Source organism: Saimiri boliviensis, chromosome 17, assembly GCF_048565385.1.
Source record: "Saimiri boliviensis isolate mSaiBol1 chromosome 17, mSaiBol1.pri, whole genome shotgun sequence".
Taxonomy (NCBI): domain Eukaryota; kingdom Metazoa; phylum Chordata; class Mammalia; order Primates; family Cebidae; genus Saimiri; species Saimiri boliviensis.
This window is the reverse complement of record NC_133465.1, coordinates 10145291-10167723: the sequence shown is the minus strand read 5'-3', so window position 1 is coordinate 10167723 and position 22433 is coordinate 10145291. Positions and strand designations below refer to the sequence as shown.

The window sequence follows — 22433 nt, the reverse complement described above, 5'->3', positions numbered from 1 at the left end:
GAGCTCCACAGGTGGACGGTGGTGACGGTTGCACAGCACTGTAAGCATAGCTATGCCACTGAACTGTGCACTTAAAAATGGTTGAGATGGCCAGGAGTGGTGGCTCATGCCTGTACTCCCAGCACTCTGGGAGGCCAAGGTGGGTGGATCACCTGAGTTCAGGGGTTCGAGACTAGCCCAGTCAACATGGTGAAACCCCGTTCCTACTAAAAATACAAAAATTAGCCAGGCATGGTGGCAGGTGCCTGTCATCCCAGCTACATGGGAGGCTGAGGCAGGAGAATCGCTTGAACCCGGGAGGTGGAGGTTGCAGTGAGTCACGACCGTGTTGCACTCCAGCCTGTCGACAGAGTGAAACTGTCTCAAAAAAAAAGAAAAAAAAAAAAAAGGGTTGAGATGGTTCATTTCATGTTATGTGTGTTTTACCGTAATTAAAAAGCAATGCCCTACTGCACACCTACCTTCTGGGGAGAATGGTAGGGCCAGCACCCTTGCTGGATGTGGCAGGGCAGCACATGCAATTCCCCAAGGGGACATGAGAGAAGGCTGTGTGAGGATGCCAGATGGCAGGTACGTGACGAGGCAGGAGGAGGGGACCCCACAGCTCATCCTTCCCCACGCAGCTCACTCGGCCATGGACAGGGCCAGGCAGCAGCAGTCACTGCTCCTCCTCCCCACCTGCCTCGCCCTCGCCTTCTCCCTCACCGCCGTGGTCAGCAGCCACTGGTGTGAGGGGACCCGGCGGGTGGTGAAGCCGCTGTGCCGGGACCAGCCGGGAGGACAGCACTGTATTCACTTCAAACAGGACAACAGCAGTGATGGCAGGATTGGCAATGACAGCCAGGCTGTCCTGTACATTTGGGAGCTGGGGGACGACAAGTTCATTCAGCGTGGGTTCCATGTGGGGCTCTGGCAGTCCTGCGAAGAGAGCCTCAACAATGAAGGTGAGCACAGGCTGTAGATTCTGGGGTTGACAGGTACGGGATGGGGCAGGGGCTCTTGAGCCAGGCTGTCTGGGTTTGAATTCTGCATCTCCACTGACTGTCTAGGTATCCTTGAGCAAACCCCTTCACCTCTCTGAGCCTCAGTTTTCTCATCTGTAAAATGGGAATGATAGCAGGACTTACCTCTTAGAGTGACTGTAAAGATGAAATGACCAGACTCACATAAAGCGCTTGCCACAGGGCCTGACACATCGCAAGTGTTTATTAAAATTAGCTTTTCTCGTCTGTTCTGGTCACCGGATCCCTGATAGTTAAAATCCTTTGGGAATCAAAGGTGGCCCTAATCCAGCTCTAACGGGCAGCCCTGTTATTTCTCCTGCAGTCGGAATGATCTTGGAGAGAATCTTAAAAAAAAAAAAAAAAAAGGGTTTTTACCTCTCAAAGAATTGTGTTGGGAGGAATTTGCCCCTTTCAAATTAGTCCATCTGGCTCCAAGCCCATGCTCAGGGATAGAGTACTCTCCCCTTCTGCTTGGGACGCAAAACCTCCAGGGTGGAAAAAGGAGTCCTCCTCCCATTCCCATTTCTCTCCTGATCTCAGCTCATTACAGTCAATTTCTTGTACAGCTTTTTACCTTTCCTGGAGTTTTGAATTGCCTTTTCTTTTTTCCATTCTCATAGCATTTGTTTTTTTATTCCTGAGTCCTAAGTGAAAGGCAACAAGAATGAACCCCGCTGAGGCCCAGCATGGTGGCTCATTCCTGTAATCCTAGCACTTTGGGAAGCTGAGACAGGAGAATTGCTTGAGACCAAGAGTTAGAGACCGGCCTGGGAAACATAGTGAGACCTCTCTTTACGAAAACTTGTTTTAAAAATTAGATAGGCACGGTGGATGTGCCTGTGGTCCCGGCTACTCTGGGAGAATCACTTGAGGCTGGGAGGTTGAGGTTGCAGAGAGTCATGATTGTGTGACTGCACTCCAGCCTAAGACCCTGTCTTGAATTTTAAAAAAAGATAAAGAAAAAGAATGAACACTCTTGAGATGCTGTATGTTCCTCCCCACCACCCTCCCTCCCAGTGGTGGCCACTGTGGGGCAGTGCCTAGCCTGACTGACCCTCGCATGTATCCAGATCAGTGCCTGTGTCTCGTGCTTTAAGTGTGGTGCAGACACTGCAATGGTGCCTGGAGCTCAGGCTATTTAGGGACCTCCCCAGTTCTTCTCTTCTCACGAAGTGCTTTCTTCCTATGGGTCCCTTCTCTACCTTCATGGACAGATGCAAAATTCTCAGGACCCTGCATCCTGGAGGGTTTCCAAGATAGTTCCAGAATTTTGGCTTGGAAACTGTATTCACGATACTTATAGGCAAATTGCTTGGGAAATTCCCCTTCCTTTCCAAGTCTCATATGAGGACGGCCTATAGTACTTCTACTTCCACAGCTCTATATAGATGTCACACCAGTTATCAAATGTATTGCCCAAGGAGCTTGTAAAAAAAACAGTCCAGGTGCCCAGTCCTGGAGGTTCTAATTTAAGAGGTCTGGGGTGGAGTCTTGACATCTGTATTCTTTATTTATTTTATTTTATTTCTTTTGAGACAGAGTTTTGCTTTTGTTGCCCAGGCTGGATTGCAATGGCACAGTCTCAGCTCATGGCAAACTCCATCTCCGGGGTTCAAGCAATTCTCCTGCCTCAGCCTGCTGGGTAGCTGGGATTACAGGTGCGCGCCACCATGGCCAACTAATTTTTGTGTTTTTAGTGGAGACAGAATTTCACCATGTTGGCCAGGCTGGTCTTGAACTTCTGACCTCAGGCGATCTGCCTGCCTCAGCCTCCCAAAGTGTTGGGATTACAGGCATGAGCCACCACACCCGGCCAAAACTTCTTTTTTAAAAAAGAATACAGACCAGGCACCATGGCTCATGCCTGTAATCCCAGCACTTTGGGAGGCCAAGGCAGGCAAATCACCTGATGTCAGGAGTTCGAGGTCAGCCTGGCCAACATGGTGAAACCCTGTCTCTACTAAAAATACAAAAATAATAACTGGGCTTGGTGGTGTCTGCCTGTAATCCCAGCTGCTTGAGAGGCTGAGGCAGGAGAATCACTTGAGCCTGGGAGACAGAGGTTGCAGTGAGTCGAGATTGCACCACTGTGCTCCAGCCTGGGCAGCAAGAGCAAAACTCCATCTCAAAACACTGCACTCCAGCCTGGGCAAGAAGAACAAAACTCCATCTAAAAACAAAAACAAAAACAAAAAACAAAAAAACAGTTTTAACCAAGGTGATATTTACTCATATACAGGAGATGAACTCATTTTGAAAAGCTTCTAAGAAAAATCAATAGTCTCTTGCCCTTTCCTTTTCTATTACTTAGTCCTACCCTTCAGAGGAAACCACATTTAACTTAATTGTCTCTTCTGGTATTTGCTTCCATGTGAGTGAGTCCCAGTGCTGAGGGCAAGGATCCAGTGGGAGAGAGCGGCCTAAGGTACAAACCAACAGGGAAAAATATGATAATGGTTATAACAAGGACGCACCTATGATATGGAAATGGAAAGGGAGGTGATAGAGTTTGGAGAAAATGTAATCCCTGGCAGGGCGCAGTGGCTCACGCCTGTAATCCCAGCACTTTAGGAGGCCGAGGCAGGTGGATCACAAGGTCAAGAGATTGAGACCAGCCTGGCCAACATGGTGAAACCCCATCTTTACTAAAACTACAAAAATTAGCTGGGCATGGTGGTGTGCATCTGTAGTCCCAGCTACTTGGGAGGCTGAGGCAGGAGAATCACTTGAACCCAGGAAGTGGAGGTTGCAGTGAGCCGAGTTAGCACCATTGCGCTCCATTCTGGGTGACAGAGTGAGACTCCATCTCAAAAAAAAAAAAAAAAAAAAAAAAAAAAACAGCAACAACGTAATCCCCAATGTTAGAGGTGGAGCCTGGTGGGAAGTGATTTGATCATGGAGGTGGATTTGCCGTGAATAGTTTAGCCCTGTCCTTTCGCTGCTGTCCTCTCAATAGTGAATCGTGAATCATTTCTCATGGGACCTTGTTGTATGAAAAGTGTGTGCCACCTTCCCCTTCTCTCTCTTGCTCCCATTCCCACTGTGTGATTGGCTGACTCCCCCTTTGCCTTCTGCCATGACTGGAAGCTTCCCCAGGCCTCACCAGAAACCGAGCAGATGCCAGCGCTATGCTTCCTGAACAGCTTGCAGAACCGTGAGCCAGTTAAAAGTCTTTTCTTTATAAGCTACCCAGCCTCGGGTATTCATGTATAGCAATGCAAGAACTGAGTAACACAGAAGGAGAGGTTATTTACAGCTCTGGGCACAGGGAAGACCTCGTAAAGGAGGTTGCCACTGTGCCACGCCCATAAGGCTATGCTTTTTTTTTTTTTTTTTTTTTTTTGTACTTTGGGCTCTGGGGTACATGTGCACATCCTGCATCCTGCAGGGTTGTTGCATAGGTACATACATACCATGATGGTTTGCTGTCTCCATCCCCCACAACCCCCCATCACCTACATCAGGCATTTCTTCCAGTGTTATCCCTCCCCATCCTCCCCGACCCCCACTATTCCTCTCCTCCCTTCCCCTCCACCGCCCCCTCCGCCTACCAGTAAGTGTTATTCCCTTCCCTGTGCCCAAGGCTATGATTTTAATAGACGGAGACTGGGGATGAGAATGTTCCATGCAGGCAGAACTGAATGAGCCAACGTCTGAGGCAGCATAACCCAGGTATTTGCACCAGAATACAAGGCAGAGGAGAGGGGGAATCCTTAAATTCTTAAGAAGAACTTAGCTCACATGGCTCTTCCATGTCACCTGAAGCAGCTTCTCTTTCCCTGCAACATAAGATCTCAGTCACCAGAGCAGGAGGAACTGAGCAGGGCATTTCCTAAATAGAAAAAGCCTCACTGGGCCGGCCACAGTGGCTCACACCTGTAATCTCAGCACTTTGGGAGCCCAAGGTGGGTAGATTACTTGAGGTCAGGAGTTTGAGAACAGCCTGGCTAAATGGTGAAACCCCGTCTCTACTAAAAATACAAAACTTAGTCAGGTGTGTTGGCAGGTGCCTGTAATCCCAGCTACTCAGGAGGCTGAAGCAGGAGAATCCCTTGAACCTGGGAGGTGGAGGTTGCAGTGAGCCGAAATCATGCCCCTGCAAACCAGCCTAGGCAACAGAGCAAGACTCTGTCTCAAAAAAAAAAAAAAAAAAAAAAAAAAAAGAATGAAAGAAAGAAAAGAAAAGGCCTCATTGGAGAGAAGTGGAAGCTTGCTAGTCATAATGCCAGGAGGAGGTAGGGCCAGAGTAGAATCTGAACTTGAAGACAAGAGTTAGAAAATTAGACCGATGCGAGGGAGGTATGTCGTCGGTAGCCAGTCTTCACAGTCTATAAGACTGGTTATTTGGTAGAACACACTTTGGGAAAGGCTGGCCTAGAAAAACAGAGCCATCAGACAGATGAGAAGGCTGAACTCTAGAGATGTAAGTGACCCGTGGCAGAGTGCACAGGTAGGACCTAATGGAGCTGGGCATGGGACTCAAACTGTGTAATGCTGAGCCCTGACTTTGCCTGTTACCCCACAATGCACACGCCTTAACTGAAAGGCAACAACTGTTATAATTGTCCATGAATAATTTTGTGCCCATCAATTAAAAAAAAAAAATCAAGCCAGGCACAGTGGCTCACACCTGTAATCTCAGCACTTTGAGAGGCCAAGGGGGCCAGATCACAAGGTCAAGAGATCGAGACCATCCTGGCCAACGTGATGAAACCCCATCTCTACCAAAAATACAAAAATTAGCTGAGCGTGGTGGCGCGTGCATGTAGTCCCAGCTAGTGGGGAGGCTGAGGCAGGAGAATCACTTGAACCCAGGAGGCGGAGGTTGCAGTGAGCAGAGATTGCACCACTGCACTCCAGCCTGGTGAAAGAGCAAGACTCCATCTCAAAAACGAAAAAAAAAACAAACAAAAAACAAAAAACAAAAAACCTCTGCTCAATCACCAAGGCACACATTTACCTATGTAACAAACCTGCACATCCTACATATGTATCCCAGAATTTAAAAGCTGAAGGAAAACCAACGAATAAACAAACAAAACACCTCAGTTCACATTTTACATATTTCTCAATATAATAAGGTCATCCAGGTCCACCTAGGTGTCTAAATGTTGTCATCACTTTATTAAGAAGGAAGAAAGAAGGGCATCTTCCCCCAGTCGCCTCCCCCAACCCCCCTGTGTTGCAGGATAGCCCTAAAGCAAAATAGTTTAGAATTAACGAATAATTAACTAATTATTTTTACTCAATCATAAATTAATTAATACAAAACATGCTAGAGGACAAAACGAAGGCTCTAAATCAAGGAGTTACAAACTCAAATGCTTCTAGGAGGTCGTAACAAAAGTGGGTGGAGCTGGGCTAGCTGGGAATGCCGGTGACCTTGAACCCCCGTACCTCAGCTAAAGGAGCAGTCTCTCGCTCACATCAGCTTCATGGTTGCGTGCACCTGTAAGCCCGATATGGTGTTATCAGAGGCCCTGATTCTTCAAGGCAGGTAAGATGTTTGGATTTCTTTGTCGAATTTCTCAATGTTAAAATATCTTGAAAACATGGCATGAGCCAAAAAGATTATGTCTGCTGCGGAGTGTAGCGGGGCTCCCAGCTGGAAATTGCACCACGCAAGGCATCTGCCGTTTAGTCTAATTTGTCACAAGTACTTAGGAGATGTGGGACATAAGAAAGAAAAGGGTTCGTACTGGAGAGAAATGGCCAGAATTGCCCAAATAGTCCTTTGAAGACAGGGGGAGGAGGGGTGAGGACAGGGAAGCAGAGCGGGCAGTGAGAGCTCCAGTCTTGGAAGGACGTGCCCGGGTCCTAAACAAGTCCAGAAAAGGAGCTTCCGGGCATCCGACTGCCCCAGCTCTGCTGCCCCATGGGGCCTCCATGCGCGTTTTCCTTCTAAAAGGGCTCCACGTCCCTAAAAGTTGACCTTCCCGGGAAACCCTTACCTGGAGGGCTATTTTAAGACGTCCTCAGCCCAAGCCACCCTCAAGAACTCTATCCTTTCTCCCCAGTACCTAGAATGTCTTTAAAGGGAACCCACACCTTTGATCCCACACTCTGAAATGAAAATTTGCACTGAACATTCCGGGTCAAGGCAGCACTTACATGAAATGTTCTTTTCTTTAGGTGAGTCTGTGAATCAACAAAATGTGCTGAGTCTAGAATCTATGCTGTTCTGCTAAACTCAAAAAGTTCAGAGCAGAGGGACTCAGGCACCCCATAAAGGATGGGGGTGGAGTGGGGGTTGGTGAACAGCAAGCTGACAGGGGGTGCCAGAGTCAGGGGGGGATTGGATGCCACTTCCAGGGCTGGCTTGCTGTCCCGCTTGGCTGCTGAAACACCCAAGCTATGTAACACCCGCCTCCCTGGCTTCATGGGATTTATAAAGATTTTTTCTTTTAATCCTGCTGGCTTTATTCAAAAGGAACACCACTTCTGAGAATTCGTATTTATCGAAAGGGTCACCAGTGTCTGACTCTGGGCCCAAACTAAACTCAGCCATCTAAGCTACTCTGAATTCTCTTAATCTCCTTGGCTGGCCTTCACCTTCTCTTTGCCCAGCCCTGGCTCTGTGATGGCCTCATCTCTATTCCCGGTGGGAAAGGCAGTTCTCTTCAGAAGGCAAGTTAGATCTTTACTCCTCGGTGCATTAGGTAGAGACAAGAAGCAATGTAGAACAGTCTGAGTCTCAGGTGAGAAACTCAGGTTTTTCATTCTTGATACCACCAACTCGTGTGAGCGTGGTCTCCTCCAAATCTATAAAATCACAATCGTTGTACTTGCCTTTATTAATAATTCAACACTTGAACACACTCCTCTAAACTGTGTAGAGATGAACCAGAGGATTTCCCAGGCTGCTCCCACTCAGCAGTCCCTAATTCTATTTTGGGCTGACGTGTTAGTAGAGAGAGTGTGGGACACTCAGCTGGGACAGGACCCCAGAGGGTGACTTGCCATGGTCTCTATCCTCCATCGGTCACCCCCGAACCAGAATTTGGTTACATCTTCACATCAAGTGGGTATCCATGGGCTTAGCATTTTAAAGGAAACTGCGTATCTAAGGCTGTGGCTCAAGACGTTTCACTTGATGTGTGCAACATGACAGATGGCACTCGTGTGCACAGCAGATCTGTGCCCCTGGAGCACATAAGTGAGTCTGCTGGTGGGTTCTTCATAGTACACACACAACAATTCCTCCTTTCTTTCATAGTCAAGAAAGCATGATGGAATTCAAGCAACTGCATGACTTGCATGCCAAAAGTCTTACTAACAGACATGGTTCTGAATCTGCTCTCATTCATTTAAAAATAAATTGCAAACTTTGATCGTTTCCCTTAAACAAGAAGCCAGTGATTTCAGATTCATATCCTAATGAATACTGTTTCCAAAACTGAGAACCCCTGGCCTAAGACTTGCAGTATTAGTCCAGATGGGCTAGGTTAGGTGCAATAACAAACAGCCCCCCAAATTTCAGAGGTTGAAACCAACACATTTATTTTTAGCTCATTCTGTATAGACTTCTCAGGTTGGCAAGGGGTCTGTCCTCATTGTAGCTATTCGGGCACCCAGGCTAAATGGAGACTCCCTCTTGACATGGGCTTCTGGGATCACAACAAGGGAACAAGAACCAGGGGAAAAGGCATTGGTTAAAGCTGCTCAGATCTATCTCATTTTTGCTCTCAGTGCATTGGTCAAAGAGAATTACACGGCCAAGCCAGAGTTCAATAGGGCGGATTCTATCATGCTCCCACGCAGAGGGGTACCATATGTCCGTGAGCAGGAAAGCAGTCTGCACAGTCCCCGTTTCTCATTCAGTTAAGGGGCTGGAAATACACCATCTGCCCCCTGATTGTGAAGTGTAATCCTACTTCTGGATCCATTCACTTTATCTTTCAGATGAAAAGTGTCGGAGTTTCCAGAGTGTAGTGCCCGCTGAAGAACAAGGTAAATACCTTACCCTCTGCCCACAAGCGTTTCTCATAGCTTGGACTGTTTTTACTGCTGTCTTAGGAATAAGGGAAATAATGACGGAGTCATTGATGATTTTCCATGAAGTCAAGTCCAAAAGCTAGAACCAGAGGCTCTCTTCCTGTGCCCTATAGCCACTGGTGTGCTGGCGAATGTTTAACAGCCAACTTCGTAGGGTGTGTGGGAAGCCCTGATGATTGGCAGTATTGGCTGTGTTCTCGTGTTCCGTGGTGTAAATATTCCCAACATAGCCAATTTCAGTTGCAAGATGAGCGCAGAGCTGTGAGACATGCACACCACTGCCTAGAGCAGTTTTTCTTCTTTCTAAAGCTCCCTAACACTCAGCATCTCTGTAATTCCTCTCTTAGTGTCTGTTCTCCTAACTGGAGTAGAGGTCTCGTGAAGGCATAGATCACATCTATTCATTGCTGTGTCTCCAGCACCTAATTCACCTTAGAGTCGTCCTTTCACAAAGATCAGTTTCCCTTTCTGTCTTCTTTCTCCATTGCCTTCCACTGCCAACAGAGTTCTTTGATGCCGCAGGTGGGATCCTTTCCAGAAGGTAAACAGGTGGCTCCCACAGAAACAAACGAGGTTTTGGTAACTGCAGACAGGGCTCTTCAACTTACAGAGCCTCGCCCTCATGTTTAAGTTTGTGTATATTTTTCTTTCAAAAGGCAAAGATGATATCTTCTGGTAAAATTAAAACATCATCATAGCTTTTGAGCTGGGGCATGGAGACCCCCTGCTGTGAGCGTCACTCTTGTCCTCACAGCAGAGGTTTGCTTAGTACCCCCCCACCCACCCACGCTATGGGCAAGCCTTAGAAACGTCTCTTTCAGCCCTGAGCAATACCTTCCCATCGCCAGCTTTCTAAGATTCAGCAGAGGCATCTGTGATTTTCACTCCAACGTGTCTGTTTTTCATGTTTTGTTTAGAAGTGAACTAAATCAAAGGACTGACCATTTTTAGTGCTTCTGAGTTAGAAACGCTCAGCATTTCCAACATCCCTTTCTTCTGCAGGTGTTTTGTGGCTGTCCATCGGGGGTGAGGTCCTGAATATCGTTCTGATACTGGCAAGTGCCATCCTCCTGGGCTCCAGAGTGAGTTGTCGCAGCCTTGGGTTCGACTGGCTCAGGGTGGATGCCTTGGTAGCCATCTTCATGGTGCTGGCAGGTACTTTCCAATGGCGTCCTTGGAATAGGCTGCCCCAGAGGGAAAGCAGAGCTTCAGCCTGGATATACTCATTGCCAAAAGAACACGCTGGCTCTTTCCCGTCAATGGCCATTTGAGCAGGGCAGGTGGTCCACTGGATAAGGCACCAATTAATCCCATTGGGTGGATACAGTATTCTTAAGGTGACAGATGAAAAGGGGCTAGGCACAGATGGAAAGTGAAATTTATCAGCGTGTCTTTATCACAACCAGGGAAGAGGGTGCCCTGGCTCTGACAGCTGACACGGCTTCACTGAAAACTGTGCTTAGGCATGAGTCTCTGGAGAGATCCCGCACAGGTGCAGATGTCTCCTTAATGGGTGTATGACCCCAGGCAAGTTACTTAACTTCTCTGAGAGAGAATACTATAAAACATCTCAAAACACTTCAGTGATGACTAATTAAGAGTGCACCTAATACAGAAGAAATACTCAATAAATGGTAGTTTTTGAAAAAGTATCCACATTTGCTATAAATGTTCCACAAAAATAAAGAACTCCTTTTTTTTTAGTTCTACTTCTATGCTCTCCAAGCAACTTCTTGGGCCTTTCTAGGGAGAAAGAACGCTGAACAAATGACTTCCTTTAGTTCTCAAACTGGATACAAAAAGTTAGTCATGTTAAGTTAGTCGTGTAACAGCCCAATTTGTAGATCACTTTTGTGCTTGATAAGTGTAATGCATCTTTCATAAGTCCTTTAAAAAAAAAAAATGGGGTTTCACTGTGATGGCCAGGCTGGTATTGAACTCCTGACACCACGGCCTCCCAAAGTGCTAGGATTACAGACATGAGCCACTGCGCCCAGCCCTTAAGTCCTTTTTTTTTTTTTTAATTGTTCCTTTTAATTATTTTATTTTACTCATTTATTTTGAGATGAGGTCCCCGGAATCGTCTCTCCTTAGCTTTCCAAGCACCTGGGATTATAGGTGCATGCCACCATGCCTAGCTCAAGTCTTATCCTCAGTGAATGGGATGATAAAATCCAATTTTGCATCTTCTTAGGCAGGAACCAGGTTATGGAGACTCCTGCCCAGGTTCCAACAGGTCCTCCCCAATGGTGTCTTTCTGGATATTTCTCCAGTTTCAATTGTGGGAATGAGACGTCCAGTGGAATGTTTAAGGGTGAATACATGCAGACACATGAAAAAGGCTTTATGAATGCTAGAGGGCTCCCTACAGCCAACTCACGTGACATAGAGGAGTTCTTACATCATGTGGCTTCTTAACTGTGGCTCAAAGAGATTTCCTTGTGCAGGGCTCCTAGGCATGGTGGCCCACATGATGTACACAACCATTTTTCAAATCACTGTGAACCTGGGACCAGAAGATTGGAAGCCTCAGACCTGGGACTATGGCTGGTCATATTGGTAAGTTGCTTGGTCATGGCACTCAAGTCCTGAAGGACCAGAAAATATGCACATAAGTTTTGTAGGATGACCAACCTTGGTCATAGAACTGGCATCTGCCAGGACTGGGACTTTGGGTTAATTCTATGACCCATCTGTAACCCAACTTCCTTATCTACAAAGTAAGGGTACCTGCCTCAAATGTTTCTATAAGGATTGAAAGAGATTATAAAACTCTTAGCACATGGTAAAGTCCCCAAGAAATTGAGACATGGTTGATGTTCAATTCTTAAACACAGTGTGGGAGGAAGTGTCTTGATCTATAACTTCTAATAAATACTTCAACAGGGGGAGACCCAGCCCTTGTTTCTAACGCAAAGACAAGGTCATGACATGGAAATCCTGTCTCTAACCGACTTGACCACATTATGCAAGACCACAGGGGTTCTCTCTGATGTGGACCTCTGAAGCATATCGTATCTTAAAAATAGATGTGCATATACTTATATTTTCATCTTATATAACAACCTCTTATGTTACTTTCCTCCTGGCAAAACACATAACACTTTCAGGGCTCACTGCCTCATCTTACTATTCTAGGATTTGGTGAATGCGCGTGTGTTACTGTGAGCCATATGCTTCGTGAGTTGTTAAGTGTCTGAACTTTTCTTAGTCTTCGTCTCCCTAGTCTGAAGATGTTAATTTTTACAAATGTTTCTCTGGGCACCTGTCCCTCCACCTGTTTGACACTTAGCTGCCCCCTTCTGAATTAGCGCGATTGGTTCTGAGGGGCTATCACTGGCACCTTACACAGTTGCGAGTGTAGTTAGTTGCAGCAGAGCTCAGATGAATTGTAGGTGGGTTCTCAACTGTGGCCAATTTGTACTGCACTCCTTTTTCTATGGATAGAAGCAAATTCCAGATACTAAAGGAGCCTGAAGCATGGTCTGCTTGTTTCCAACATCATTTTGTTTTGTTTTTGTTTTCTATTACTTTCAATTACTTAATTTTTAGCCAAAGACGTGTATGCAAATGGTTGTTAAAAATCAAATAGTACTGAGTAACTGTCTGTCAATTCTATCCTCTCCCTGTGCCACCCTTCTGATTGATACCCACCAAGTTCATTCTGTTTGTGCTTAGTAAACAGTTATTGTGATGATGGGTCTTACAAAGGATTTATTTACAGGGCAGCCTGATAAAGAGCTCTCAAATCTGCCTCCCTGAAGATAAGACTTAGGGATATTTATGGATTAGAGAGGCGGGGTGGTCTAAGGCAAGAGGAAAGGTGATTGGCAGTGGGGAAAATGAAGTAGTTGGTGATCTAAACAAGCATAGTCAGGGTTCTTGGCTCTTCACAGGTTGCATGGTTCAGAAAATGGTAGCATTAGCATGTTCTGAGGGTAGAGTTTTTGGCCTTCTGACATCAGAAGGCCATTTCTCAAGCACTTACACAGGAAGGATCAGTGTTCTCAACCAGTTTGAACTGGATAGGAGCTACCCCTAAGTTCCTGAAAAACGACTTAAGCAACCATCACCATGGTGACATATCCATCAGAAATGTTATCTATAAGGAAGCCAGTGAAGGTTAGGTTACAGAGTTTAGTGGTGTGGCTTTCAGCTATCTGGGGAGGGAAAAAAGCAAGCGACCAAAGGCAAGCAGGGCAGGTCAAGTTTGGTGGACCTAATCAGATCAGCTTCTCAGCTTCCTTCCAATCCCCCAGAGCCCTCAGTTTTCCTCCTTTATTCCAGGCTGGTTGCTGTCTGGAGCCGTCATCATGAGACTTCCCTGTGCTACTCCCTTATGTTGGAATGCTGTTTCTTAGGTCCCATTGCATTGTCTTATTTAGTTTACATCTATCTCTTCCGGGAGTACATCCTCCAGTAGCTTCCTAAGAAAGGATCCAATGAGAGTTAAGTTATTTTACTCCTTGCATGTCTGGAAATGTATTTATTCACGATTCTATACTTGATCGATCATTTGGCACAGTGCAGAATTCTCTGTTGGAAATCATCTTCCCATAGAATTTTGATGGCACTACTCTATTTTCTTCTAGCATTCATGGTTTCTGTCAAGAGACCAACACCATTCTGAATCATGTGCCTTTGTAGGTGGCCTATTGGTTTCTTCTCTTTATGACCAATGTTCTGAAATGTCATGATGACGTCCTTCGGCAAGGATCCTCTTTTCTCCACATTCCTCCTTTATTCATGTGCTTGGGGGGGCCCTTTAATCTGAATATTCATGCTCTGAAATTACGGTAATTTTTGTATTATTCCTTTGATTATTTCCTTTCCTCAGTTTTTTTGTTCTCCTTTTAGAAAACTCTTGTTAGTTAGATATTAGGCCTCTTGGGTTTATTATCCAAGGATCTTATTACTTTCTTTATATTTTGTTTATCTTTTTGTTATATTTTCTGAAAAATTTTTTCCACTTGTCTTCTGGCCATTTTACTGAATTCTTCTTTTGCACTTGTTTTAGTTTTCTGAGCTCTCCCTTGTTTACTAGCTGTTCCTTTTTTATAATATCCTCATCTTGCTTGATTGAACATGGCATCTTCTCTTCCCATATTCCTCCGAGGATATTAATGAAAGGGTTTGTTTTTTGTTGCTGTTTTCTTTTGTTTCTTGTGTTATCTCTTTTCTTTAGAATTCTTTCCCCTCCCCACTTTGTTGTTGGACCCTTCCCCCAAATGTTGGCCTCCTTGATTGTCAAGGAGAACTGGCAGCTCTGGAGCAGGGTTGGCACTCACCTACCCATAGGCTTTTTTGTTGTTGTTGGGCATGTGATTGGATACGGCGCCATCTATTTTATCCTGGAATTCCGCTCTGCAAAACACACACACACACACACACACACACACACACACACCATGTCATAGTGGTTCTTTCTGCAACCTGTCAGTGTCTTCAGAAGGGAACCATCCAATATCTGCAGGAAGTAGGGTGAGCTTGTATGCATGGCTGATCGTTTCTGAGGTTAAGCATAGGAAAGGGCTGGACAGCTTCCCACTCCTGTGCAGATTTCCATACAATCTCATTTTCAGACCAGCCCCCTTCCTGCCTTCCATTGGGCCTGCTGTCTCTGAATCCAGAGCCTTTCCTCTGGTTCACCTACTCCAGAGAATAAAACCTTGCTCTCCTGGGGAAAAGGGAGGTAGGGGAGAGTGTTTGTGGTAAGAACGAGGCTAAGGAAAGGGACAAGCATGTGTCCCACGGAAACACCATCTTGCTTTTCTTCTCTAGGTTGTTCTTCGTCCACCACACAGCCCTTCTCTTTATCTCACAATAATGCAAACATTTGAACACCTTTGGTATAAAGTAGATGCTAATTACCATGTTCCCAACACAGTGTCGGATTCTATGAAGCATGAAAGGTGTAGACCATCATCTCAGTATGCAACAGGCTTACAGTCTGGATGGGGATATAAGAATAATGATGCTGGCCAGGTGCGGTGGCTCACACCTGTGATTCCAGTGCTTTGGGAGGCCGAGGCAGGTGGATCACTTGTGGTTGGGAGTTGAGGACCAGCCTGGTCAACGTGATAAAACCCCGTCTCTACTAAAAATACAAAAATTAGGCAGGAGTGGTGGCTCGTGCCTGTAATCCTGGTTACTCAGGAGGCTGAGGCAGGAGAATCACTTGAACCGGGAGGCAGAGGTTGCAATGAGCCAAGATCATGCCACTGCACTCCAGCCTGGGCAACAGAGCAAGACTCAATAATAATAATAATAATAATAATAATAATAATAATAATACTGATACCAATGCCACTGTCCTGGGTTAGAGCCAACAACAGCAACAGTCAGTAAACTTATATGCAGCAGATGCTATACTATTAATATTTCTTACACGTTCTCTCATTGAATTCCCCACAGCCACTCTGTATGGCAGCATTGATATTATTTCCAGTTTTGCAGATGAGGAAACTGATTCAAAGAGCTAAAGCAACCAGCTCAAGGTCACACGGTTAGTACAAGGTGCGGCCACGGTGCAAAGCCAGCACGATGATGACTCCAGAATCCATTCTCTTAACCCTTGGGCTAAACAATACATTGACTAGACTCTGGGATTAGTGATTCAAAATGCAGGTCCAAATTGAGTAGAACCAGGAGCTGTTTTTTAGCCAGATTGACCCCCAGCAGGAAGTCCCGGAATCACAGCCCTTGGCCCTCTTCTAACAGTGCCTTCTGTTGACAGCCTTGCCTGGGGTTCTTTCGCCCTCTGCCTGGCTGTGTCAGTCACAGCCATGAGCAGGTTCACTGCAGCTCACCTGGAAGTCACAGAGCAGCAGTGGGCACAGAACGGCAGTCAGCCCTCTCAACACAGCTTCCTGGAACCCAAGGCTTCAGAGAGCGTTTGGAAAACAGGGGCTGCTCCTTGCCTTGCTGGCCATGCCTTCAGGAATGTTTCTGGGCACCTGCCACCAGGCGCCACAGGCAAGGTGTCCATATGCTAGCCAGTATCCATGGCTGCCACATCTGCACAGGCGAACAAGCCAGGCATGAGTGCTCACAATGTACACCCTGCCTCTGATTGGACTTTAGAAGACTGTCGTCCAGGAAAAGCTTCCATCCCCACCCCTCCACCTCTCACCTTTTACTAAACACCTTTGGCTTCAGCCTTTGATTCCTGTTAAAATGCCAGTACTTTGAAGTGAGATAATGCTTACTGAAGATATCGACCATTGACACTCTAGTATAAAAGAGAGATTCTTAAGCTTTCCTGACAGTGAGTTTGATAAGGATTCCAAAGAAAGAGGGAGCATGCCGGTACTAAGGGGAAGAGAAGTTGAAGAAAGGGGAAAGCATGTCTTTTTAACTACAAGGATGCAAATGTGTTGTCCACATGGGTTTGTTGATGGAAAACTCCAGAAAATGTTTTCTCCTAATTGACACACACAGTAAAGTGTGTGTGGCTATCCCATACTTTCTTTTTCATTTGAATCAAGAAGACAGAAATTTCGAAATGTTTCCTGTTATTTAAAAATTTTTTTTTCTTGGACATTTTGTGTTTCTACTTATAGCAAAATCCATTTGGAAGGCCAGCCAAATGATAGAAGTACAAACACAGTCAAATGGAATGACATCTTATCTTGGCTAAGTGGAACAAATGTTTGAATTGCCCTGCTTAAATTAAATCGCCAGCCACTTTGGCTTCTAAAAATAATCATTACTAAACATGCAGGTGTTGTTGGAGGTGATGGTGGGCTGCAGATGTGGTCCACTGCAATACTGTATCAATTCATACCATGTCTAGCTACCATGCTATTCAGCCCACAGGTTATACAACACATAATTATTTTTTTGAACAAAAGAAATGGGGCTGGGTGTGGTGGCTCACGCTTGTAATCCCAGCACTTTGTGGGGCCGAAGTGGGTAGATCACTTGAGGTCAGGAGTTCTAGACCAGCCTCATCAACATAGTAACACCCTGTTTCTACTTAAAAATACCAAATATAGCTGGGCATGGTGGTGCATGTCTGTAATCCCAGCTACTCGGGAGGCTGAGGCAGAAGAATCGCTTGAACCTGGGAGGCAGCGGTTGCAGTAAGCCGAGATCACGCCACTGCACTCCAGCCCGGGAAACAGAGCGAGACTCCATCTCAAAAAAAAAAAAAAAAAAAGAAAAAGAAAAAGAAAGAAAGAAAAGAAAAGAAAAGAAAGAAAGGGACTGCAAACTCTAACAACCTTCAGTATGTCCTTGCTCAGATCCATTTTAAAAATTATATTCATGTGCTTCGTAAACATACCATTTCTGGAAAAAAAAATCCAATAAAAACAATCTGTTTATGCTGAACTGTAACACTTACACTCTCACAGAATAAACGTAAAAAAATCCAGCTAACTTCGTGTTTGGGGCTCAAGGTGGGCACCTGCCTGACAAATGTTTGTTTTCCGGAATTTTGTGTTTCATTGCACCAAGCATATATGAAGAAAATGCACAGTGGATTCTTGCTGGATAAGCCCAACCCAGAGAATGTATGCTGGGTTCCCTGGGCCATTTGCTCATTACCAAACATGCAGGTGTTGTTGGAGGTGGTGATAGGCAGGAGAGTTTGGACCCATAAGCCTCTGACCTTTGCAGTGTGCAGATTCTTTTATATGGTTTTTCGTCCCTATGTATTCATGTAGGTAGGTCCTGTATGACTGTCGCGATATCAAGTCAAAGTCTCATCCTGCAGGAAAGAAAATACACTGGAGAGAGGCTTCACTGAATTCTCTTTTGTGAAAAAAACACTTACGTGTGAACACTATGGCTGAGGATGCTAAGGAAGAAATTTTTTAAAGCTATCTGGATACGTTTTTATTTTTATTTATTTATTTTCTTTATCGACTTTTAATTTAGTTTCAGCGAAGGTGACATGCGCAGGTTTGTTACATGGGTAAAGAGAAAAAATGTTTGGCCAGTGCAGTGACTCACGCCTGTAATCCCAGAACTTTGGGAGGCCCAGGCAGGTAGATTACCTGAAGTCAGGTGTTTGAGATGAGCCTGGCCAACATGGTGAAACTCCATGTCTACTAAAAATACAAAAAATTAGCCAGGTATGGTGGAGAACGCCTGTAATCCCAGCTACTCGGGAGGCTGAGGCAGGAGAATCACTTGAACCTGGGAGGTGGAGGTTGCAGTGAGCCAAGATCACGCCACTGCACTCCAACCTGGGCAACAAGAGCAAAATTCTGTCTCCAAAAAAAAAAAAAAAAAAAGAATTTTTGGAGCCAGGTGAGGGCAGTCAACATCATCAGATGATACACTTGGCCCCTGGAGAACAGAGCTAGTGGTCAGTCGGACACAGGCCAGGACAGAAGGTAATTGGTCACTGAGGCAAATCAAAAGCAATTCTTTGCTACATCCTCTGAGTTCATAAGGCACTTTGCTTCCTTGTAAATGTTTTAAATGTCAATTTTATCGAAGTACAACACATGGAGAGAAAAGTATACAAATCACAAGTGTACAGCTTCATAAATGTTTAGAAAGTGAACATACCCAGGTATCTATGTTCCAGCTCAAGAAATAGAACCAAGGCGCCTCATTTCACCTATCTTCACTGCAATACACACCCAGTTGGATTTTCATCTGGTGTAATGAAATAGTCTCTTTTCATATCTCTCCTTCCTTATACATTCTACACGTTTCAATGCAAGAACTGTTCTCTGTACACCCAGCATCCAGAATCACAGATGACAAATAGAAAATGTTATATTTGTATAAACTCATATGTATATATAGGCATATGAATATGCATGTGTGTATACACACACACACACACATACGACAGTGTCAAATAGACTCCTTTTTAGCTTTCTATGGGAAGTAATATAGCTCATGATTGAGAGCACGGACTCTGGAGTCAGAGACTCTGTATATACATCCTGGTTTCTCATTTTGACCTGGAGCAAGCCACTTAATTTCTCTACACCTCAGTTTTGTTACCTGTAAAAACAATCCTCCATTTATTTATTTATTTATTTATTTATTTATTTATTTATTTAGAGATGGAGTCTCACTCTGTCACCCAGGCTGGAGTGCAGTAGATGATCTCAGCTCACCACAACCTCCACCTCCTGGGTTCAAGTAATTCTCCTGCCTCAGCCTCCTGAGTAGCTGGGATCAGAGGTGCCTGCCACCACGCCTGGCTAATTTTTGTGTTTAGTAGAAATGGAGTTTCAGCATGTTGGCCAGGCTGGTCGTGAACTCCTCACCTCAGGTGATTTTCCTGCCTCGGCCTCCCAAAGTGTTGGGATTGCAGGCATAAGCCACCACACCTGGCCCCCCTTCCTATTTTAAGAGGTGTAAGGACTAAGTGTGTTAGTATATGTGAAGATCTGAGAACAGTGCCTGGCACTTAGTAGGCACAATGGAAAGATTCACTGCTAGCCTCTGCCGGGTGCAAAGCACTGTTAGGTCCTGTGGGTGACAAAGAGATGCTTCGGAGTCTGAGTCTTTGTCAACGAGTTGGGGAAACCCTGGTGAAAGGCTCAGTGACCATGCCTGAGAGAAAGGCAGAATCAAGTGAGTGCAAACCCGCCAACCATTTTTAGCCTGAAAGTCATAGGTCCTTAGATAATCATCAGTGAATTTTATCAGGTGTTTACAATGTTCCGGGAATGGTGCCACTTCTGTAAGGAAGAATCAGAACCTCTTTCATTTCTGGGAAAGAGACTGCCTGTTGGGTCAGGTGTCCAGGTACACTGTCTACTTATTACACCTGCAGACAAGGCAATCTCCAGGATGTCCATTGTTCTCAACAGCAAACCCATCAGTAAATGGAACCAGGTCTCGTCCTCAGTGATTTTTCCCAACCAGGTTTGGGGAACTCTGAATCAAGAGTCCATGTTCCCTCTTATGAGGCAGCAAAGAAAGATGGCAGCTGACTCAAGGTGGTTGGACAGGAATGAGCAAGGTCTTCACAGATGAAGAACTGAAAATGTGGTAATCTGACCCCAGAAAGCCAACGATTTTCCCAGACTTCGTGAATTCAGCCCTAAACTTAATAGATTGGCTCAGAGTCTGTATGATATTGACAACTTAACTGCCTTTCTGGGGAACCCCCTTGGAACCATCACCCACTTGTCTGGGCTGAGGAACTCCTCCGAAGACCAGGAAAAGATCAGTAGGCTTACTTAATGAAATGGGAACTAGGTTTGCTCATGTAAATATTTTTGATTCATTCAACACCTCTGAAGAATATGTATGTATAAAGCATGGTGCAGTAGGCATGGGAGATACAGGCTCTGCCCTGCCCTCAAGGGGCCAGCTATAGAAACAAGTTAGTGTTGTGTGGCAGGTTGGGTGAGGTGGGGGGTTGTGAGAAGATCAGAAAATTGTCAAATTATCTGAAGGTTGAAGAACATTTCAGTCATTTGGATGCTGACCAACATCGCCAGTCACTCGTGTTAAGTCCGCATTGCATCTGAAAGACAGAATTTAAAGCTAGGGCATGAGGAACTCAGATCTTTTTCCAGTTGCCACATGAAGCAGGAGTGAGACATCATCTCACAATGAAAACTTGGGGGAAAAGAAAAAGAGCAGTTTGGCCAACATGGTGAAATCCCATCTCTACTAAAAATACAAAAATTAGCTGGGCACGGTGGCTCATGCCCGTAATCCCACACTTTGGGAGGTCCAGGTGGATGGTAAGGAGCTCGAGACCAGCCTGGCCAACATGGTGAAACCCTGTGTCTACAGAAAAAAAAAAAAAAAAAAAAAAAAAAAAAACCAACCAAACAAAAAAAAAACCGGGCGCGGTGGCTTACATCTGTAATCCCAGAACTTTGGGAGGCCAAAGTGGGCAGATTATGAGGTCAGGAGTTTGAGACCATCCTGACCAACATGGTGAAGCCCCATCTCTACTAAAAATACAAAAATTAGCCAGGCATGGTGGCTCATGGCTGTAATCCCAGCTCTTTAGGAGGCTGAGGCAGGAGAATAGCTTGAACCCAGGAGGTAGAGGTTGCAGTGAGCCCAGATCACACCACTGCACTCCAGCCTGGCAAAAGAGCAAGACTCTGTCTCAAAGACAAAAACAAAGGTTAACTGATCACGGTGGTGCATGCCTGTAATCCCAGCTACTCAGCAGGCTGAAGCAGAAGAATCACTTGAACCTGGGAGGCAGAAGTTGCTGTGAGTCAAGATTATGCCATTGCACTCCAGCCCGGGCCACAGAGTAAAACTCCATCTCAATAAAATAAAATAAAATAAAATAAAACAAAATAAAATCATCAGCCGGGTTTCGTGGCATCCCTGTAGTCCCAGCTACTCCGGAGGCTGAGATGGGAGGATCACTTAAGCCCAGGAGGTTGAGGCTGCAGTGAACTATGATGTCACCACTTCACTCTAGCCTAGACACAGAGTGAGACCCTGTCTCTAAAAGAAAAAAAAAAAGTATGTGCACACTTTACCTTATTTCACCCTCCCATCCTTTACTTATGAATTCCAGGAACATCACCACATCTTGAAGACCAGCAGGGGATGGTATAGGGATGCCTTTTCTATGTTCCGTAAGAGTAGCCTCCAAAACTGTCGACCAATCCCTTACCCCAAACCTGACCAGTGTCCTCAGGAGTGAAGCCTGACTTGCAACAAGGAAAGGTAATGAGGAGAGCCAACACAGACTGGAAATGAAAGGGCCAGGAAGAAAGGAGAAACAGATGCTATCAGTCCCAGCAACAAACCAGGTTTATTCAAGGGGCTGTACACATCACCTGTTAAATTCTAATTCCACACAACGGTGCAAAGAGGTAAGAGTATTCCCACTTCCATTCAATGGCCATCAGATTCAGAAGGTTTAAGTGCATGCCTGAGGCCCCACACAAGTCAGAGCAGCACTGAGATTCTGACTCAGGGCTGCCCAACTCCAGACTTTCAAAGCATAAAGTCTAGGAAGTTTGGATGGATCATAAAGTCTGGGGAGTTTGGGGGAGGCGGAGGCAGGGTCAGGAGCCACCGTGAAGGGTTGGCTATGACAGAGCCACATTTGTCAGAGTGGGAGACAAATCCTTGCCCCCTCCCCTCCCTAGGTGAGGCTGTCACAGGGCAGGGGCCTGGGGCATTTTATGGGGAGAAGAAAAGCTGGAAGGAACCCACGAAGGGAGCTCTTTTCTCTGATTCAGAGATGAGAAGGTGCTGAGGCTTCAAGATCTGCAATCTGAAGCCATGTGTGCTTCTGCTTGAGACCAAGGCGATTAAAGAGGCCCTAGAGGAGAAGGTGGGCTGGGGCTAACTTTGATCTAGGGCAGGCGTCCCCAAACTACAGCCCGCAGGCCGCATGCGGCCCCCTGAGGCCATTTATCCGCACCCCCGCCGCACTTCAGGAAGGGTCACCTCTTTCACTGGTGGTCAGTGAGAGGAGCACAGTATATGGCAGCCCTCCAATGGTCTGAGGGACAGTGAACTGGC

General features: G+C 45.6%; 1 protein-coding gene across 1 annotated transcript; it reads left to right on the top strand.

Moving 5' to 3' along the window:
* The first annotated feature begins 634 nt into the window (after positions 1-634).
* GSG1L2 (GSG1 like 2) lies at positions 635-15994 on the top strand. The gene is made up of 5 exons (XM_039475810.1): positions 635-944; positions 8907-8954; positions 10002-10154; positions 11447-11558; positions 15736-15994. Exons 1-5 carry the CDS (start codon positions 635-637, stop codon positions 15992-15994), a joined length of 882 nt encoding a protein of 293 aa, XP_039331744.1.
* The last annotated feature ends 6439 nt before the right edge of the window (positions 15995-22433 follow it).